This window comes from Diabrotica virgifera, chromosome 9 (assembly GCF_917563875.1).
Source record: "Diabrotica virgifera virgifera chromosome 9, PGI_DIABVI_V3a".
NCBI lineage: Eukaryota > Metazoa > Arthropoda > Insecta > Coleoptera > Chrysomelidae > Diabrotica > Diabrotica virgifera.
The window spans coordinates 177,483,612-177,505,107 of NC_065451.1; the positions used below are offsets into that span (position 1 = coordinate 177,483,612).

At 30.9% G+C, this 21,496-nt stretch overlaps 1 protein-coding gene across 1 annotated transcript in view; it reads right to left on the reverse strand.

Annotated features, from left to right (window-relative positions):
- The window catches only part of LOC114337294 (ankyrin-3-like), a 112,798-nt gene extending 101,918 nt beyond the window's left edge, over window positions 1-10,880 (reverse strand). The window contains exons 1-2 of the mRNA XM_050660764.1: window positions 10,791-10,880; window positions 7,601-7,897 (exon numbers count right to left, since the gene is read on the reverse strand). Of these exons, the coding sequence (XP_050516721.1) occupies window positions 7,601-7,897; window positions 10,791-10,880 (387 nt within the window). The remainder of the gene's footprint in view (window positions 1-7,600; window positions 7,898-10,790) is intronic.
- Between the last annotated feature and the right edge of the window lie 10,616 nt (window positions 10,881-21,496).

Genomic DNA, 21,496 nt, shown 5'->3' on the forward strand with positions numbered 1-21,496 from the left:
TTAAAGTAATATTTTTTGACCAATATTCAAGGGTACAGTGATGTATGCACGGAACTCATAAAAAGGAGCTGCAAGGACAGATTTATCAAAAATTATACAGTAATATCCTAAAGTAGGTAACGGATAAATTCATTAGTGGCTAAATAAACAACAATATTAGAAATACCCAAAAACTGGTCGATTTATTTTAAATTACGATTTTTTGGCATATACCTCCTCTTTGGCATGTCCCTGCAAGTTGTATCCATATGGAAAACTTTTTTATTATTAATTTTACGAAAAAAGTGATTCTTCATAAAAAGCTCTGCATGGTCCAAAATCTAAGATTTAGCCATCAAATATCAAATTTTTTGAATATTATACGAGGTATGTCAAAAAGTTTCAATTTCACTCAATAGTAAAGTAGGTAGCTTTATTTTTCATAATATTGAAAATTGCTATTATGAAAATTTGGAAGTTTGGAAGTTTGGAATTAAAAACTGTATTCTAATATGCAATTACATCCTTCTAATTGAAAATTTTTTTTTTGAAAAATTATGGATAACTAACATTATTTTCAGTTATTTTAATTCAGAAAACTCTTTTATTATTAATTTTACGAAAAAAAGTGATTCTTAATAAAAAGTTCTGAATGGTCTAAAACCGAAAATACAACCATCTTATGTCAAATTTTATCAATTTTATACGAGGTATGTAAAAAAATATGAATTTCGCTCAAGAGCAAAATTGTTTATTTTTCACAATATCGAAAATTGTTATTATGAAAATTATTATGAAAAGTTATTTATAATTAAAAACTATGTTTTAGTATGTAATGACATCCTTATAATTGAAATATTCTGAACTATAAACATACTTTACTTTTGATCTAAATTTATCTTTTTTGACATACCTCGTATAAAATTTATAAAATTTGATATAATATTTTAGGTTTTAGACCATCCACAACTTTTTATTAAGAATCACTTTTTTTTTCGTAAAATTAATAATAAAAGAGTTATCAGAATTGAAATAACTGAAAATAATGTTAGTTATCCATAAAATTTTTGAAAAATTTTTTTTTTCAATTAGAAGAATATAATTGCATATTAGAATATAGTTTTTAATTCCAAACAACTTTTCATAATAGCAATTTTCAATATTGTGAAAAATAAAGCTGCTTTATTCTTGAGTGAAATTCAAACTTTTTGACATACCTCGTATAACATTCATGAAATTTGATATTTGATGGTTAAATCTTAGGTTTTGGACCATGCAGAGCTTTTTATGAAGAATAACTTTTTTTCGTAAAATTAATAATAAAAAAGTTTTCCATATGGATACAACTTACAGGGACATACTGTATATTATACTAGTGACGTCATCCATCTCTGCGCGATGACGTAATCAATTATTTTTTAAATGAGAATAGTGGTCATGTGATAGCTCATTTGAAAGCGTATTTAATTCTCTATTCAGTAATATAAACATTAACATAATTGTTTGTACAGGGTGTCCAAAAAAATGCCTGTTAAATTAAATTAATTGAGACAAAAAGAAGAATGTATGTATGCAATTTATTTAAATACGTTTTACAGTTGTTACTAAACATAAAAAATGTTTAGTTGACAAATAAATATAGTTTTTCGCTTAACTTCAATCTTAAAGCTGCTACCCACCTACCTCTTGGCTGTTTGAACATTTCATTTAAGCGAAAATCAATGTTTATTTGTCAAATAAACATTTTTCTCTGTTTTCTCACCACAGTAAAAAGTATTTTGATTTAAATTAATAACAAACATTTTTCTTTTAGTCTCAATTAATTTAATTAAAACATTTTTTTGGACATCCTGTATAAATAATTCTGTTAATGTTTATATTATTCAATAAAGAATTGAATACCCTTTTAAATAAGCTATCACATAACCCTTATTATTATTTAAAAAAATACTTGATTACGTAATCACGCCACCTCAAAAATATTTTCGTTGCTCTCAACATTGCCAATGTTCTTTTTTTCAGTGATCATACCTCACAACTGTATAAAGTGATAGTTTTCACTATAGTCTCATATATCATCATTTTTTTTATTAGGCTTATGGATTGCTCCAATAAAATGCAGTTGTAGTGCACTATGTAAAATATCGTGAGAAATATTGATACCTATACTAAATTTACAATCAAGATGCAGTAGAAATAAACAAACCAAGACATGTTAAATGCTACTAGGAGCACTCCCGAATCATAATTTACAATGTATATACATTGTAAATCCCAAATCATGATTTCCAAAGTCTATGTATACATTGTAAATTATGATTCAGGAGTGCTCCTAGTAGCATTTAACGTGTCTTGTTTTGTTTATTTCTACTGCATCTTGAATGTAAAAATGAAGCGCGAAAAATGGGTCCCACGGTGAGTGTAATAAATTTCCAGCTCAGTCTGGCCATCTACTTACCGTGGGACACATTTCTCGCGCTTCATTTTACTGCTCTTACAGCGCCATAAACTGTCGCTTGTCTGGCTGTATCCTTAATACCTGCACAAGGAACTCTGCAGGTATGGACGAATTCCTTCTCTCATACTCGTGGAATCAATATGGAACCATATATAAAATTACATAATTTAACGCTAGGGATCTCACAGGAAAGTCCAAGTAACTCCAATATTGCAGAGTTTTATGTGATTACGGCCTGAGAGAGTCTTAAGACTTATTATATTTGTCTTTCGGGATAAATGGACATATTGATGGTTAGGTTCATCATCATTATCATTTAACCCGGAACTATCCACTGCTAGATATAGGTCTCCCTTAGTTATTTCCTTGCATTTCTGTTTTGTGCTGTTTGCATCCAGTTTTTGGTTATGGTTAGGTTACGGTAGAGTTAATATGACTGGGCGTTTAACCACCCTTTCTCCTAAGAGGTATATTGTGACTTATTCCTAAGTTAAAGTTGTCCCTTCAGCCTAGCCTTTTTGACAAAGTCTTGTATGGCCTTAATAAGTGACATTTCTACAAGTCGTAGGTGTTGAATTGATAATGCTCAAATGTATTAAGCCTTATCCTATCCAACCCTGGGCAGTTGCACAATAAGTGATCCGCCTTCTGTTCAATATTGATGGTCGACATCGGGAAATTTATCAAAACCTTAATTTGAAGATAGCCACAAATTCTTGTCATGTGGAATTTGTAAGCCTTTATCATGATAGTCATTCTTGACTATATAATGCATTACTTTTTCTTCTTCTTAGGGTGCTTGTCCGTTCCGTACTTTGGCGATAATTCTGGCTATGATGATTTTGTTGGTTGCTATACGGAATAGTTGTGTTAAGGTCTTTCTATACCATTCTCTCAGGTTAGCAAGCCAGGATATTCTTCTTCGTCCTGGGGCCCTATTAAGTACTGCAGCTTACGGCCCTTCACGATATTGACCAAATTTGCGGTTGTGTTCATCCTCCGTAGTGCTTCTTCAATGGTAACTTTGTCTGTCCATGGTATCTTCAGGATCCTTCTACAACCATAGCTCAAAAGCCTGAAGTTTCGATAGAGTTTCCGCCTTCAATGTCCATGTTTCTACTCCATATAGAAGCACTGAGTACAAGTAACATTTAAAGAGCCTTATTTTTGTTTTTAGGGTGAGATCATGGCTCTTGAACAATAATTGAACACAAAGCTCATAGTAAAGAATGCACTTTTTACCTTTCCGATACGACATCTAATCTCTTGGGTAGTGTCCTACGACTCATCGATTATAGTTCCCAATTAGTTGTAATGTGAGATACGTTCAATTCTCATTTGGTTCACATATAGATTTGCTGCAGTTATGTTTTGCTTGCTGATGATCATTAGCTTGGTTTTGCTGATGCATTACTTGCCTAACCAAATCATGTTTTTCTTTGTCATCCATTTGATACTTTATCTTTACCTGATATTGTTTAGTAAATAATAGAATAGAGAATTTTGAGAAACAAGTGGCTAATAGTGGCTTATAAATATATTGCTACATTTTTATTTTATATTATTTGTAGCATCTGGCACATAGAATGTTATTTATAAATAAAATACATTTATCATAGGCTATTAAATTTCATGAAGTTTTGAAGTTTTTTTAGATTATACATCTAAAAGTTTCGTATCTATTTGAACCAACTGCCAACTCACCAAAGATTAAAAAGTAATTTTATAACTTTTCTGGAGCTTATTTGGTTTATTACGAAAACTAAAAATAAATCAAAAACTACCAGTTAAGAAAGTTTATTTGCTAACTTCTGGAACAGATAAATTTTCTTGGTAAAGTTTTGTGATCAGGTAAAAAAACGGTTCAGAAAATTGTTGATAGAAAAATATGAAGGTATGATTATATCTGAAAATAGTATAGCAAAAGTAGCTTTATTAAATTCCTTTTTTGCCTATTTTGCCTATTGTAGATGTTTTTTTGCACATTTTGACTTTTTTATGCATTTATTTAAAACTGTGTCCTATTACTCATGATATTCATAGTACTATTATTTTCTAGGATAAATAATTTGGGTTTGTTTATAATATATTTCTAGAAAATATGTACACCTGATCGAGATTATTGGGAAATCCCTAACTTTGCTCCTTCTTTAATAAACAGTAATAAAAGCAGTGTTACAGTGGGCTTGTAACAAAATGCTACAATGGCTTGTAAACAAAAAATTAATTGACAGCTTGAACTAAAACTACTTCACACACGTTCATATTAGGCGAGCGGGAGATACCCCTAAAATGACCAGGTACTGACCACGGAGAGGTGAATGGCTAATTTTATTCATACTTTATATTTTTGAAGGTGCTGAAAACGAAAATGAGGTTTATATTGAATTTTATGTCTGGGAACATTGTCAAAATCGCAATCTTAACCTAAAAATAAAAAAATGAAATCACGTTGCTTTACCTCACTATAAGTCTGATCAATTTTAATATTTTTTTCTGAAATTTTTACAGTATATAGGTAGCTCTAACATTTCTGAAGACAACGGTACCTGCTTTAAGCTTTCATTCTTATTCTCATAAAGGTTATCAATTTTTCAAAGGAAAAGGTGCGGATTTGTGTATTGCAAAGTTTAATCGCAAAAGTTGAGTGACGAAATTTAAAATTTAGCCTTTTAATCACGTTTACGTTAAAATAGAGAGTACAAAGAAGTTTTCTGGAAAATTTTAGATCAAAATTTTTTATAGAAAAAAAATAGTGCAACTTTTATTATCGACATTAGAAATCCCCAATATAACGGTTATTTTTCGAGGTACTGTCAATGGGTGGTAAATGGCTAATTTTGGTCTTAGATTATGTTTTTGACGGTGTTGTAAACGAGAATGAAATTTATTTTAAATTTTAGGTGGAGGAATATTGTCAAAATCGCAATTTTACCATAAAAATAAAAAAAGTTAAATTACGTATTTTTGCGTGTAACTCGCTACAACTCTGGTCGATTTTAATATTTTTGTATAAGTTTGTACACTATATGTCGCTCACCTTTTTGAAGACGACGGTATCTGTTTAAGATTTTATTCTTATTCTAATAAAAGTTATGAATTTTTTAAAGTACAAGGTGAAGATTCGTGAATTGCAAAGTTTAATCGCAAAAGTTAAGAGGCAAAATTGAAAATTTATCTTATTAATCACGTTCATGGTAAAAAATAGAGTACAAAGAAGTTTTCTGGAAAGTTTTAGTTACAAATGTTTAATATAAAAAAATGGTGCAACTTTTAATATAGACGTTATACATCCCCAAAATAACGCTAATTTTTCGAGATACTGACCATGGGAGGTGAATGGCTAATTTTGGTCTTATTTTATGTTTTCGATGGTGGTGACAATTAAAAAGAGGCTTATTTTGAATTTTATTTGACGGAACATTGTCAAATCGCAATTTTAACCTAGAAATGAAAAAAAAAGTGAAGGCACGAATTTTTACGTTTAATTCGCTACAACTCTGTTCCATTTTAATATTTTTTTTTCTAAAATTTCTATGGCATATATTTCTTACCTTTGTGAAGAGTATGAAAGTAACTGTAGTCTTTCAGTCTTTTTTTTTTATAAAAGTTATGAATTTAAAAAACTAAAAGGTGCAGATTCGTGAATTGCAGAGTTAAATTGCAAAAATTAAGTAACAAAATTTAAAATTTATCTATTTGATTACGTTTATGTTAAACCATAGAGTTCGAAGAAGTTTTATGGGGAGTTTTAGGTCTAGATGTGTTATAGAAAAAATGTGGTGCAACTTTTAATTTTAAGAAAGACGTGGTTTAACTTTTTTTTATTTTTAGGGCAAAACTGCGATTTTGACAATTTGCTCCCACCTAAAATTCAAAATTAACTTGATTTTCGTTTTCAGCACCATCAAAAATATAAAGTAAGAGAAAAATTAGCCATTCACCACCAATGATCAGTATCTCGAAAAATTAGCATTATTTTGGGGATTTATAACGTAGATGTTAAACGTTGCACCATTTGGTTTCTATAAAATATTTTGATCCAAAACTTTCCAGAAAACTTCTCTGTTCTCATGTTTATTTCTGAATTTGATTTAAACTCTATATTTCAAATTTTGTCAGTCAAATTTTGCGATTAAACTTTGCAATTCATGAATCTGCACCTTCTACTTTAAAATATTCATAAGTTTTACTAGAATAAGACTAAGAGCTTAAAGCAGAAACCATTGTCTTCAAAAAAGTGTAGTGTACAAACTTTAGAAGAAAATATTAAAAAGGACCAGAGTTGTAGTGAGCTAAACGCAAAAAACGTGATTAATTTTTTTTTTATTTTTATGGTACAATTGCAATTTTAAAAATATTCCCCCACCTAAAATTTAAAATAAATTTCATTTTCGTTTTCATCACGGTCAAAAACATAATATAAGACTAAAATTAGCCATTCTCCACCCATTGTCAGTATTTTGAAAAATAAGCGTTATATTGGGGATTTCTAATGTCGACATTAAAAGTTGCACTATTTTTTTTTCTATTAAACATTTTGATCTAAAACTTACCAGAAAACTTCTTTGTACTCCCTACTTTAACATGAATGTGACTAAGAAGCTAAATTTTTAACTTCGTCACACAACGTTTGCGATTAAACTTTGCAATGCACAAATCCGCACCTTTTCCTTTGAAAAATTGATAACCTTTATCAGGATAAGAATAAAAGCTTGAAACAGGTACCGTTGTCTTCAGAAATGTTAGAGCTATATACTGTAAAAACTTTAGAACAAAAATATTAAAATCAAACAGAGTTGTAGCGAGGTAAACGCAAAAAAACGTGATTTCATTTTTTTTATGTTTAGTTTAAAACTGCGATTTTGACAATGTTCTCCCACATAAAATTCAAAATAAACTTCATTTTCGTTTTCAGTACCCTCGGAAATATAAAGTATGTTCTAGTATCTCGAAAACTAAGCGCTTTTTTGAGGGTGTCCCGCTCGTGTATATGAAGAGTGTACCAATATAATCTAAAAAAATTATACTAGTAGTAACGCCCTCTCTTATCGAACTGCAAAACTTTTTGAACGAAAAACCTAGTATATAGCTAATTTAATGAAATAATATTATTTCATTTTATACTAAAACATTTATAATGGTGTTTGTGTTTGTATTTACCTCTGTAGACAGGCTTTGATTCGCGCCGTTGGCCAATAAGTATTTGACGACGTTGTCGTGGTTCTCTTGGGCAGCCATATACAACGGTGTGAAGCCATTTTGGCTTTGTACATTGACGGAAGCGCCATGTTGAACTAGGAGCTTGACGACTTCCTCTTGGCCAGCCAAAGAAGCTATATGTAGAGCGGTGTTACCTTTTTTAGTGGCAGCATCGACGACAGCGCCTCGCTTGAGGAGCTCTTCGACTATGGTTACGTGACCGTCTTTTGAAGCGAGATGAAGAGCATTTAAGCCGTTCTGAAATAAAAGACGAGTAATCAGAAAATCCGTAAAAAAACACTATAATGCGACAAGCGAGAACTGGCGGCTGACCTTCTCGTATTCTGCATTTGTCGCTGTGTATTTTCGCTCAAGGTCACGCGCCACCTCTGATTTGTCGGATTGTACTAACATTTTATAATATAACGTAGACGTAAGAAAATATTAGAGCTTAGGATAATGGTTGTAAAACTTAAGTTAAAGCTGAGAATACTAAAATAACACAAGCCCACAAAATTTTACCAATATTCAGACTGAGAGATTAGAATATACTTTTCAGAAGTTTTTTTGTGCTCTGAATCCGAATCTGAGCTCAAAATTGTCAAATTGGTTCTGCTTTCTGAGATATTATAATCTAAACGTGCAAATATAGCGGTTTTTGACATATGTACCTATATAGTACATTCTTTCACGGTTTTTGCTGTAAATTTTAAAGAACCGCTTGGATTGACGTGAAATTTGGCATACGCATAGCTAACATGTCAAAGAAAAAAAGTGATATGGCGCCGATGTATGCTTTTGCCCTGGGAGTGAGTTTCACCCCATCTCGGGGGTGAAAAAATATATGTCCAAGATAAGTCCCGAAATGGATAAACTGACTAATTTTAAACAATTTTTGTTCTATAGAGTTTTTCCACCAAATCAATATTTTTCAAGTTATTTGCAAGTGAATATGTTCATTTTTCAACAAAATAACTACGTTTTTAGACGGTTTTTCGTAACTAACTCAAAACGTAAGCATTTTGTCGAAAAAAATATTCTTAACAAAACTATAGCCTACAAAAAAGTAAAAAAAAAACGGTGTATATATTAGGTCTCTATACCTAGCAAAAGCAGAGTTATAGCTAATGAAAAATAGGTTCATATTCGAAAAATTCCAAATAGAATAATTCAATGTGAAATATCCAAATAATGAAGCATTCTTGGCAACTTCTTACAACTTTTACAAGTGTTTAAAAATAGTTATTTTCCTAACTAGTGCGGAAAGTGATACTTTCACGCACGAGACTGCCGTTGACCCGAACGACGGGATAGCGAGTTCGGGCAAGCAGTCGAGTGCTTGCCCGAGTAGCTTTCGTTATATCAATTTTTATTTAGAAGTGAAAATAAACAAATTAAATCTTTGATACGGTTGTCAAAACCAAACTTTTAATATACATTTACCAGGACGACGATATTGGTTTCCGTGACGACGATTCAAAACCATTGTAATTGTCTACTGATCTGACTTTTAAATATTATGTCAAAATAATTTTATTTCATCGAATTATCGCGCTAATTTCATTAAAACATGAACACAATAAGATAAATTTGAAATAGATTAGTAAATAATAGCTAAATATTAGTTTATTGCATGTATTATAATATATTTTAATGCCATATTACAAGGTATTTTAATTTTCCGCACGCCGTGCGGGACACAGACATTAGTAAAGTGAACCAAGTTATCGAAAGGCCTTAAAATTACCATTTCAAAGACAAAGTTGATGGAAGGTAGAAATATTAAAAATAGATCAACGTCTGCTTTCTCCTAATGGAGAAGAGATACAACATGTAAACTGTTTTAAACACTTTAGCAGCTAGGTAAATGTAGATTGTGACTCTGATGACGAGATAATATCCAGGATGCGAATTTACAAAAGCTATACCAATTCAGTCATGGGGGCGACTGAATTCGAGTAGGTTTTGTATGCAAAATATTAGTTACATATTCTATTCTATTTCGGTCCAGAAATTAACTGTATTGGTGTAGGATTTGTAAACGACATTTTTGATTATTATTGAGCAAATGTCTATACTGTTTCAGTTATGTAAGTACTTAAGACTAATCAAGTGTTTACTTAACTAGATTTATTATTATATCATAAAATTTAGTTATAGGTCTGGATCCCGCGTATGAAAAAAAAGTTGATTAATAGCAAGCTGAAAATTTGTTAATAGCTTAAGGGTGTCTAGTCGAATAAACTTTGATACCGTGAAATGGGGTGAGATTGATCAATTTTACCTTTATTTTATTTATATTTTAAACGTTTTTGTTACTGTTCTATATTGAAACATTTCACGTGTTATATTAATATCTAAAGAGTACTGATTTAACACTAGTTTTGTTTTAATTACTAAGAAAATCCACTTATCTCATAAAAAAAGGGTGATCAATCTTAGACCCGTGACTGGGGTGAGATTGATCATGACGATTTTATAGCATGAAACAGTAGTGCTTTTAAATAGAATATGATCAATCTTAACCCTGACTAATTCGGTCAGACAGTTTTTCGAATTTTTACAAAGGGGTGAGATTGATCATGCGGGGTGAGAATGATCACACTATTTTTATTGTACTATTCTTTATTTATACAAAAAAAAAACATATTTTAACAACTAAAAATGTAATTCAGAACAATTTATAAAAAAAAGAAAATTTGATTTAACACTCTTTTATATTAATTTCTCCGCGAAAATGATATTTTTGTAGCCTATCAGAACTCGTCTCAAGTGTTGCATCTGGTAGTAAGGCAACTACATCATTGAAGGGAACAGTGGATATGTCATTTTTAATTATTTTGAAAATCTTCCTCGATGCTGCTGATTTAAGGCCTTGAACTTCGAGTTCTTCTCCTTCTACAACTCCTTTTACCTGACAGACATAGGTAGATACTCTTCGGTAGATGCACATTTTTTTTCTGGGGTCATCTGAGACGTTGGACTCGATGTAATTAAAAATATTTTCAACTGGAACATTTTCAATCGTTTGTTGTAAATTGTCAAAGTATTTTTTAATCAGGTCCGGAGATACTTCTGCTCGGCTTTTTTTAATATTAGTTGCTAATCTTTTACCAGCAATACCTCAGTGTCTCTTCAACAAGCTATTTACCCAGTCAATTCCAGGAATATCCTCCTTAAATCTAGATACACTTCTACCAGTTTTGTCCAAAAAACTTTTGACGCACATTCTCAAATCCATTGTACTTAGAGGATATCCCTAATCTGCACACGTTAAAATGGCTACTTCTATAATGTCTATAATGGCTGCTTCTTCTTCATATTATGTGAATACAGATTGTCCACCTGTTTTCTTAATCTTCCTTCCGTGGTACTTGTTATTTAAAGTTCCGTAGGGCAATTTGTATTTTTTTGCGGCTTTTCTTAACGATAATCCATTTTCCAATACATCGTGCAGTGTCTGATTAACTTGTTCTTCATTAAAATTGCCATACGTTCTACTGCCTAATTGTCTTTTGTACGTTCTTCCCATTTTGATTGATATTCTTAAATCTGTGACAAAAATTATAAATTAATTTCTGGAACGTACGTAACGTGGGGTTAGATTGATCACTTGATCAATGTCACCCCATTCAATATTATCCGCCATCTTAAAAAAGCTGGCGTTAGTTAAAATGCTAGATACTTAAAATTATTATTACAGAACCATACAAAATAATTGTATAACACTAGAAATAGCGAACTTACCTCTGTTCTTTCTCTACCATCAAAAGTACACAAACTATAAAAATAGGCTAAAATTATGGTTAATTTCAAAGCCACAGAACTTCTTCCCAATGCCAATTGAAAACTAACAACGACGTGAACTGATCATAGTCAAGATCCAAGAAATGAATAGTGCCACCCCCAGAAACAATTTTACATTGTTGCCGGTTGTATCTACATATATGTGATACAACGACAAATGATCAATGTCACCCCGGGAGATCAATCTCACCCCATTTTACGGTATATGGGAACACTGAAACAGGGGTAGTTTTAATTGTGGAACAGGTTAAAAATTTGGAACGGTCACAGCACGAAAACGGCACATTTATTTTGTCCGACAGAACAGACTTAAACTCTCCGAACAGAGATTAAACTCTCATGAAAAAATCAGACTGCTATTTATTACCTGTCATAATTCCTGTCATTTGACATATTCTACATGTTCCACTCATTAAAACGCCCATTTGGTGATAAATAGCAGTCTGATTTTTGCATGAGAGTTTAATCTCTGTTCGAAGAGTTTAAGTCTGTTCTGTCGGACAAAATAAATGTGCCGTTTTCGTGCTGTGACCGTTCCAAATTTTTAACCTGTTCCACAATTAAAACTACCCCTGTTCCAGTGTTCACACATATCAAAGTTTATTCGACTAGACACCCTTAAGCTATTAACAAATTTTCAGCTTGCTATTAATCAACTTTTTTTTCATACGCGGGATCCAGACCTATTATATTTTGAAAAATAAAATAGATAATATATATATTTGGATTAGTGATGTAACGAATGTCATTTTTTGAACATTCGCGAATACGAATGCGAATGCGAATATCTGCTACCGACATTCGCGAATGCGGATGCGAATGCGAATGTCCAGTTTTTTAATAATTTGTTTCTATTTTTGTAATGTTTCCTAAATTTATAATGAAAAGTTAATTGGTATTTAGTGTAAATGAATCTGAACCTTAAGCTTTATTCCATACTTAATACCAAATAATAAAATAAAGTGAAAGCTGATAATGTGATTATTCAAGGTTAAGTTACCTTTTCTTAATAAAAAAAAAGTTGAGAAGTGAATAGATTTTGATTTTATTAACTTAATATTATCTTCAGATAATTTTTTTTCTGATATTCATATTCGCAAAACATTCGCACAAACTTCGCGAATGCGGATGCGAATGCGAATATGCAAAAATATGCGAATATTCGCGAATGCGAATGCGAATACGAATATTCGTTACATCACTAATTTGGATATGCTTAAAAATTAAAAACCAAAAAAAAAATGAATAACTACTAATGTACGAGTATATACAGTATGTCCCTGTAAGTTTGAACCATATGAAAAACTTTTTTATTGTTTATTTTACGAAAAAAAAATTATTCTTCATAAAAAGTTCTGCATGGTCTAAAACCTAAGATGCAATCATCTGATATTAAGTTTTATCAATAGTATATGAGGGACGTCAAAAAATATGAATTTCTGTCAATAGTAAAGTATCTTCATATATATCACAAGATTGAAAATTGTTACGAAAATTTGTTTGGACTTAAAAATAATGTTCTAATATGCAATTACATTCTTCTAATTGAAAAAAAAAATTGAAATTTTTTCTCAAATTATCTCGATATTATTAGTTTTACGAAAAAAAGTTATTCTTTATAAAAAGTTTTGCATCGTCTACAAACTAACATACAGCCATAATTTATCAAATTTTATTAATTTTATACGAGGTTTGTCAAAAAATATGATTTTTGTTCAAGGGTAAAGTACCTGTATAGTTCACAATATTTCAGTCAATAAGATGTAATTGTATACTCATACATGTTTTTTAATTCTGAACCACTTTTTATAATAAAATTTTTCAATATTGTGCAAAATAAAGGTAATTTACTCTTGAGCGAAATTCATATTATTTTTTGACATACCCCGTATAAAATTGATAAAATGTGAAATATTATTATTGAATCTTATTTTGTACAACGTGAAAAACTTTTTATAAAGAATAACTTTTTTTGGTAAAATTAATAATTTCGGAGTTATCATAAATAAAAATGATAATGGGTATCTTAAAAAAATTTTTGAGTGAAATAACCACGCTTTTAGACGGTTTTTCGCAAATAACTCAAATAGTAAATATTTTGTCGAAAAAACATTCGTAGCAAAAATATAGCCTGTAAAAATTTAAAAAAATGGTGTATATATCACGTCTCTATACCTAGTAGAAGCAGAGTTATAGCTAACGAAAAATAGGTTAATATCCGTCAAATTCCAAATGGAATACTTTAACGTGAAATAACCAAAAATGAAGCACATGTCGGGGAAAACTCATTACAACTTATTTAAAGTGTTTAAAAAAAGATTCATTTTTGTTTTATATAAAAAATTCTAGCATCAAAAGTAAACAAGTTACGCTCAAAATAAAGTTAGTCCCTTTTTGTTTTGGTAAAAAAATCGAGAAAATCACCGCCTAATTAGTCTCTTAAATGAACTTAATCGTTACGACTTCACAAGTTTCTTGACTCGTGTATGTATTGTTTATATGATCTGTAAGTTTCATCGGTTCAAAGTCCTTATTATTGAAAAGGCTGTAGTTAAAAGGGGTTGAACGAGTCACTGATCACGAATGTATGCAAATTTAGAAACACCAAATCTTAATCAATTTTTGTCTAACAGAAAAACAAAAAATACATGATATTTAGAAAAGCAATGCTGACTTTTTTTGTTTTTCGAGATTTTTGGTGTCTCTAACAATTTTTAAGTTATTTTAAAAAAAGCATATTTTTCAAAATTAAAATTTTTATTTTACTTTGAAACCAAATTTTTTCAAAAATAAGCACTTTGAATCAATGAAACTTACAGATCATATAAACACAACATAAGTAAAATAATTTGTGGAGCGGTAACGATTAATTTCATTTAAGTTGCTAATTAGGGGGTGGTCTTCCCGATTTTTTTTTGCCAAAACAAAAGGGACCAACTTTATTTTGAGAGTAAATTGCTTAAATTTATTGCTAGAAACTTTTTGTAAAAACAGAAATAAAGCTTTTTTTAAACACTTTAAAAAAGTTATAAGGGGTGTTCCCCAAAATGTGCTTAATTTTTTGGATATTTCACGACGAAATATTCTATATGAAATTTGGTGAATATGAATCTATTTTTCATAGGCTATAACTCTGGTTCTACGAGATCCAGAGACCTAACGCATACACCATTTTTTTTACTTTTTTATAGGCTATATTTTTGCTAAGAACGTTTTTTTCGACAAAATACTTAATTTTTGAGTTATTTGCGAAAAACCGTCTAAAAATGTGGTTATTTTGATGAAAAATGAACATATTCACTCGCAAATAACTCGAAAAGTGTTGACTTGGCAAAAAAGCTCTATAGAACAAAAGTTATTTAAAATTAGTCAGTTTACCCATTTCCGGACTTATTTTGGACATATATTTTTTCACCCCCAAGAAGGGGTGAAAGTCACTCCCAGGGCAAAACACACATCGGCACAATATCACTTTTTTTCTTTGACATGTAAGCTATACGTATGCCAAATTTCATGTCAATCCAAGCGGTTCTTTAAAATTTAGAGCAAAAACCGTGAAAGAATGTACTATTGATGAAACTTCTCTATCCTGACGGGTGGATTGTTGAACACGCAGAACCATTTCCTAGCGAAGATAAGTTTATAAGGAATAAACTAAATAATTTAGTGATGAGAGAAGAGAAAACTTCAAAGATAATTTTATAAGGGATAAACTAAATAATTAAGTGATAAGAGAAGGGTTATCCTATGTTAATAGAGTGACAGGATTGAGATGTATTACGGTAGAATAAGAGGTCTTGTGGGAGGTCGTTATGCGTAATATAAAGGAGTGTTGGGATAGCTGGAAAGTACAGAGTCCCTCTATGTATATTTACGATACGAATAAGGGTCTGAAGCGGATATCGGATAATCGAGAGATGTACTTTTGGCCCACAAATTATTAAGTCGTAAATGTGCCAAATAGACAACAAAATATTACCTTAGTACAGCCAGGGCCGTGTGTTTTACGTCCACTCACACGCTTAAACATGTTGTAACTATTACTAAATAAAATGAAATGAATGTATATTTAAGTTACTTAATACTGATGAAATGTTACATTAAAAAAAACGGAGTTTTAAAAAAGCTGAAAAATTTGATAAGGATCTTTACAGCTGCTATTCCATCAAAACAGTGATTTCAGTTAAAATATACAGGAAGTGTAGATAGCAAAATATGTAATGAATATTTTTAAAAATGTGTATTCATTTCCTATTTTTGTCAGAGGGCAACGGTCATACAAACATGGCAAAAGTGCAGAAAATAAGAATAAATTAAACCACTTCTTGACTTTTGTGATTTATGGAAGATAAATACTGGAAAAACTAAATGCATGGCAAAAAGAAGGGGCGCACTTTTAAAAGTACCATTGCAAGTAGATAATGCTCCAACCAAGCAAGTGAAAACATTCAAATACCTAGGAATGATGGTGAATGACCAATGGGTTCCTCAACAAGAAATAAAATGCCGTACCGAATAAGCAAGATAAGCTTTTATTAAATTTAAACCGCAATCTTTCCTTCAATCTCCGTTACAGAATGGTTAAGTGCTTTGTATGGTCCATATTGTTATGTTATAAGGCATGGAGCTATGGATGTTGAAAATATCTTCCATTAATAAGTGTGGAACTTGCGAAGAATGTTCCGCATACCATGGACACATAGGGTGAGAAACGAGGAAGTCTTAAGAAAAGCAAATACTGAGAGAGAATTCTGAGAGGGGAAAACTACGCAATCCCTGAACTAATCATCCAAGGAAAGATTGAGGGCCAGAGAGGAGTAGGTCACAAACAAGCGTCGTGGCTGTGAAATATAAAGAACTGGACAGGCATAAATAACATTAGCGAACTGTTGCATGCGGCGAAAGACAGACGTGACCTTGAGATAATTCGCCAGTGCACTATAGGTGCATGGCACCATAAGAAGAAGAAACAACATCACTTAACAGTTCAGAAGAGAAATGGACAAAATTAAAAATGAACCAATAAGTCAATATCTAAACAATCCAACAGATGACCAAACCATAGACTTCCTTCTATCGAAATGTACTGAAAGAATAAACAGAACAACAATTAACTTAACCGATCTCACTAAGGAAAATACTTTATTGAATTTGGAACTAACCTAATAGACCGGGTTGTATCGTCGCTCCCGTTAGCGAAACTATTTCTTCTTCTTCTTCTCCTTCTTCTTTTATATAGGCAGTACTGCTTGTTTTTCTTCAACAGTGCCTTTCATTCTGCCCCTAAGTTGTCATTCCATCTTTTCCTTGGGCGTCCTATACTTCTCCTGCCTAACGGTGACTTATCCCTGGCTATTCTTACTATCCTTGATTCAGACATCCTGCTTATGTGTTCATTCCACTTCATTCGGGCCTTTGTTTCTAATCTTAGGTGTTTGTTTTTCCAAATTGTGTCGTTTAGGCATCCAGTCATTCTACTGGCTTTAAATATTTGGTCTTTTACCTCTTTACAGAGAGACAGATTAATTCCCAGATATTTGAAAGTCATTACTTGTTGTATAATTTGATTGTCTAACTCCAATTTGCATCTTATTGGTTCTTTGGCAATTACTAAGCTTTTTGTTTTTTGGGCTGATATTTTCATATTAATTTCTTTTGCATTAATATTGAACTCGTGCAATAATATTTGTAAGTCGTCTTCGCACTCTGCTACTAACACGGTGTCATCAGCGTAACAGAGTATTTTTATCACTCTATTGCCCATTTTGTACCCTCTTTTTTTCTTCACTTGTTTTATTATTGCATCCAACATTATGTTAAACAGCAGAGGGCTTAGTGAATCTCCTTGCCTAATTCCCGTGTTTGTTTCTATGGGTTCTGTTATTATTCCATTGACTTTCATTTCTATTTTATTTCTTACATACATGTTTTCTATCAGTTTTATGATATCCAGTGGTAAATTTTTGTCATATAGTAGGTGTTTCACATCTTTTAATTGGATTCTATCAAACGCTTTCTATAGCTCTATGAAACAGAAACAGGCTGGTTTGTTATATTCTAATGATTTCTCCGCTATTTGCCTTATCACAAAAACTGCATCGTTACATGATCTTCCACTTCTAAATCCTTGTTGTTCATCCGATGTATGCACGCCATTATTTTCTCCATAAGTATTTTTTTTAAACTATTTCGATTAGATTTTTTTGCACAAACTTATTCAAGAAGAGGTCCTTATAACACATCCATAGGGTGCTGGGCGGTGCCGTGGTCGAAAAATTGTTTAAACAATTTTTTTTTACAAATTCACAAAAATAATTTTTTCATTGCGAACGATTTTTTTTAGATAATCTGGGTTATTCTGAGCAAAAAAGGTCTCTTGTGATTTTTCTCTAAAATTACTTGTTGTCGAGTTATATGGCCATTTTCGCATTTTTCAAATTTTAAATCGCGTATAACCGTCAATCAATTTTACAGAAAAATCTCAAGAGACCTTTTTTGCCCAGAATGTCCTAAATTATCTAAAAAAAATTTGTTCGAAGTGAGAAAATTATTTTTGTGAATTTGTTTAAAAAAATTGTTTAAACAATTTTTCGACCACGACACCGCCCGGCACCCTGTGGATGTGTTATAAGGACCTCTTTTTGAGTAAGTTTGTGCAAAAATATCGAATCGGAATAATTTCGCTAGCGCGGGCGACGACACAGTCCGGTCTATAACTACTTCAAATACGACACTGTTTTCCACTAAATTTAAATACTCTGGACCCTTAAGTTTTTTCAATGAAAAAGGGTCCAATTATTTTGTCGTTTATTATTCCAGTACATTCCTTATAGACGAGGCGAAGAGCTCTGGTTCGTTCAGAAAAATATTCCCATGACATGTTTTTGCATAATCCTTTTTTAAAATCCCAAAGAATTAAGGTTAAAGTTGTCGCCCATGCTAAGTCTTCCTAATTTATTTAAAGAAATTATAATAAAAATAAATTTTTTCAGCCAGGGCCGCGTTTAGGTCAATTGACGCCCTAGGCAATTCTCTAGTAGCCGCTTTTCAAACATGTACCTACCACTTTTGCGAAAAAACATTGCAGAAATTTTTATTTAAATAAGAATACACTAAAAATGGATTTAAACTACGATGTTTATATACCTATAACAGAAAAAATCGTCACTCCAGTTCGATCACATCCGAAAATTTTTTCAAAAAAAAAAGACTTTCAAAAAAACTTTTTTTTTAATAAAATCGAAAAATAATTAACACGTTCTTGCGTCATACTTGATGGGAAATCATTTTTAATTCTTGACATTTTCGAAAATGACCTCTCAGCGGACACGTTGGTAACTGGGATGCACAAATAAATGTGCAAAGCAATGTCAAAATTAGGGAAAATATCTTTCAATCCACTTAGTGCAGTCATTGAAGGTTTTCACCTCCGATTTCGTTGAACCTCCATCGATTTTAATGAAAATTGGTGAGTAGTTAGAGAATAGCTCAAGGAATAAAGGTGACATAATGCCAACTTGCGCTTTTACCGTGGTGGTAGATGCCACCCCTTCTCAGTGGTGAAAATTATTATTTTTTTAGATAATACCATAAATCGATAGAGAGACAAATTCTAAGCAAAATTTGTTATATAAAGTTATTAATATAAATCAATACTTTTTGAGTTATTAAAGATCAAAGATTTTATTTTTTCGTAAAAAAATGCATGTTTTAAAGCTGTTTTTCACGTATAACTCAAAAACTGCAAGCTTTTACAAAAAAGTTATTATTACCAAAATTGAATATCTGAATACAGTTAAAGAACTAAACTAATGTTAATTCAAAGTGAGTTATGGGTAATTGAATGTATATTTTTTTCGACGAGTAGTTACGCAAATCTAAGTATTCAAGCTTAAATAACGGGAAAACAATGCGTTTAATAAAATATATGTACCTGTAAAATATAATGATTTCAACAATTTTGACCGGTTTAGAATTTATATTTTTGAAAAAAAGATATAATTTAAAAAAATCAGAATTTTTAAAATTATCGTAATTTTCATTTTCTTTTGATAATAACTCCAAAATTACTCAATATACGTAAAAAGTGTAAGTATAACCAAATTTTACATTTTTCTGTATCAAATATTTTACCTTTTACTATTTCTAAATAGTAAAAAATAACCGAGATAGAAACGTTTAAATCTTAAATTTTGCTGCGAGAACCATGTAACCGGGGCCATTTAACCTTTTATTTTTAAAAAAGTAAGTGGTCTAAAAGATTAAATTCAACGTGGATTAATAGCCATTAAAATTAACTTTCAAATGGTTTTTAGTAAAACCTGATATCGTAAAAATTAACGGAGGTATTAAAAAAAAAACAATAACTTTTTTGTAAAGGTTTTTAAAAGATTTTTTTGAAAAATATTTGGTGCCTAAATTTTAATGCTATCAACTTGTTCGGGGGCTTATTTTATAGATATTTTTAAGTACTTTGAAAAATGTTTAATAGTGTTATGTTATTTAATTTTCATATTATTTTCCCGTTATTTAAGCTTGAATAGTTACTTATATTTGGGTACTCGCCGAAAAAAATATACATTCAATTACCTATTAGAACTCACTTTTATTTAACATTAAAATGTTTTTCCAGTAAGGAGTTTATTTCATTTTTTATTAGCTTCAATTTTGGTAATAATAACTTTTTGGTAAAATCTTATAGTTTTTTAGTTACTTATGAAAAATCGGTTAAACATGCATTTTTCTCACGAAAAATTAAAATATTTGATCTTTAATAACTCAAAAAGTTTTGATTTATTTTAATAACTTTATGTAACAAATTTTGCTTAGAATTTGTCCCACTATCTAATTTTGGGAATATTTTTAATAAAATAATTTTCACCCCCAAAAAGGAGTGGCATCCACCCCAGGGTAAAAGAGCAAGTTGACACCATGTCACCTTTGTTCCTTGAGATATCCTCTAACTACTCACCAATTTTCATGGAAATCGATGGAGGTTCAACGAAATCGGAGGTAATAGCTCATATCCACATTCAGTGACTGCACTAACTCTTCTTATGTCAATTGGTGATTTTATTGTGATATCCAAATGACCCTTTAAGTGAATGCATTCATGTATGAATGATGTATCTTGGTCGTCTTTATTTTGTATCAGATTTTCAGCTTCTTTAATAATTTCTTCATTGCTTAATTTTGGCAAATCTGTTAATAAATCGAAAACGTTGATAAATAAGTCGATAAGATTCCAGAGTCTATTCAGAGTGTCGATTATAATATAGAAAGTGTGGATTTTCATCTCATCACTAGCTGAAAAGTTTAGTTCATCACCGGCATCAAATTGAATTTTTCTTTTTCTCTTTCTTATTTCTTTATATGTTTTATTTGGGCACAATTTTTTGGCTTCCTTGTGGTAAAGTAATTTGAAAGAGCTTCATACTCTTTAATGACAGAACCCAGATCCATAATTTTTATATACAAATATTTTTTGTACAGTATTCTTGCCGCCCTCTCATAATGTGCCGCCCTAGGCAACTGCCTATATTGCCTAATGGATAAAGCTGCCCTGTTTTCAGCGCGCAAACAGTTTTTTTAAGGTTTTTGGGTCATTCGGAACAAAATAAGATCTCTTTTAATTTTTCTCCAAAGTTGATATTTTTCGAATTATATAATAATTTAAAACTGAAAAAAAAAATGAAAAATAAAAATTTTTCGGCTTAGAAAAAGGTTCAGAAACACAAGAAAACATATTGTTTTTGAAATTATTACGAAGAACCTAAATTCAAGTACATATATAAACTTTGTTTTATTAGTCTCCAATAAATATTTTGGGCTTACTTCATTTTAAATCATTGTTTTTAGTTGTTAATCGCCCGTCTTGTCATAAGCGCTTTATTAACAATTAAAAAATAATGTTCTTGAATAAAACACGCCAAAAATTTTTATCGGGAGCTCATAGAGAAGGTTTCAACTTGAGTATGGGATGATTTCAAAAATAATATTTATCTACTCTATGTCATATTATGTATACGTTTTTATAGTCCAGAAAGCCAC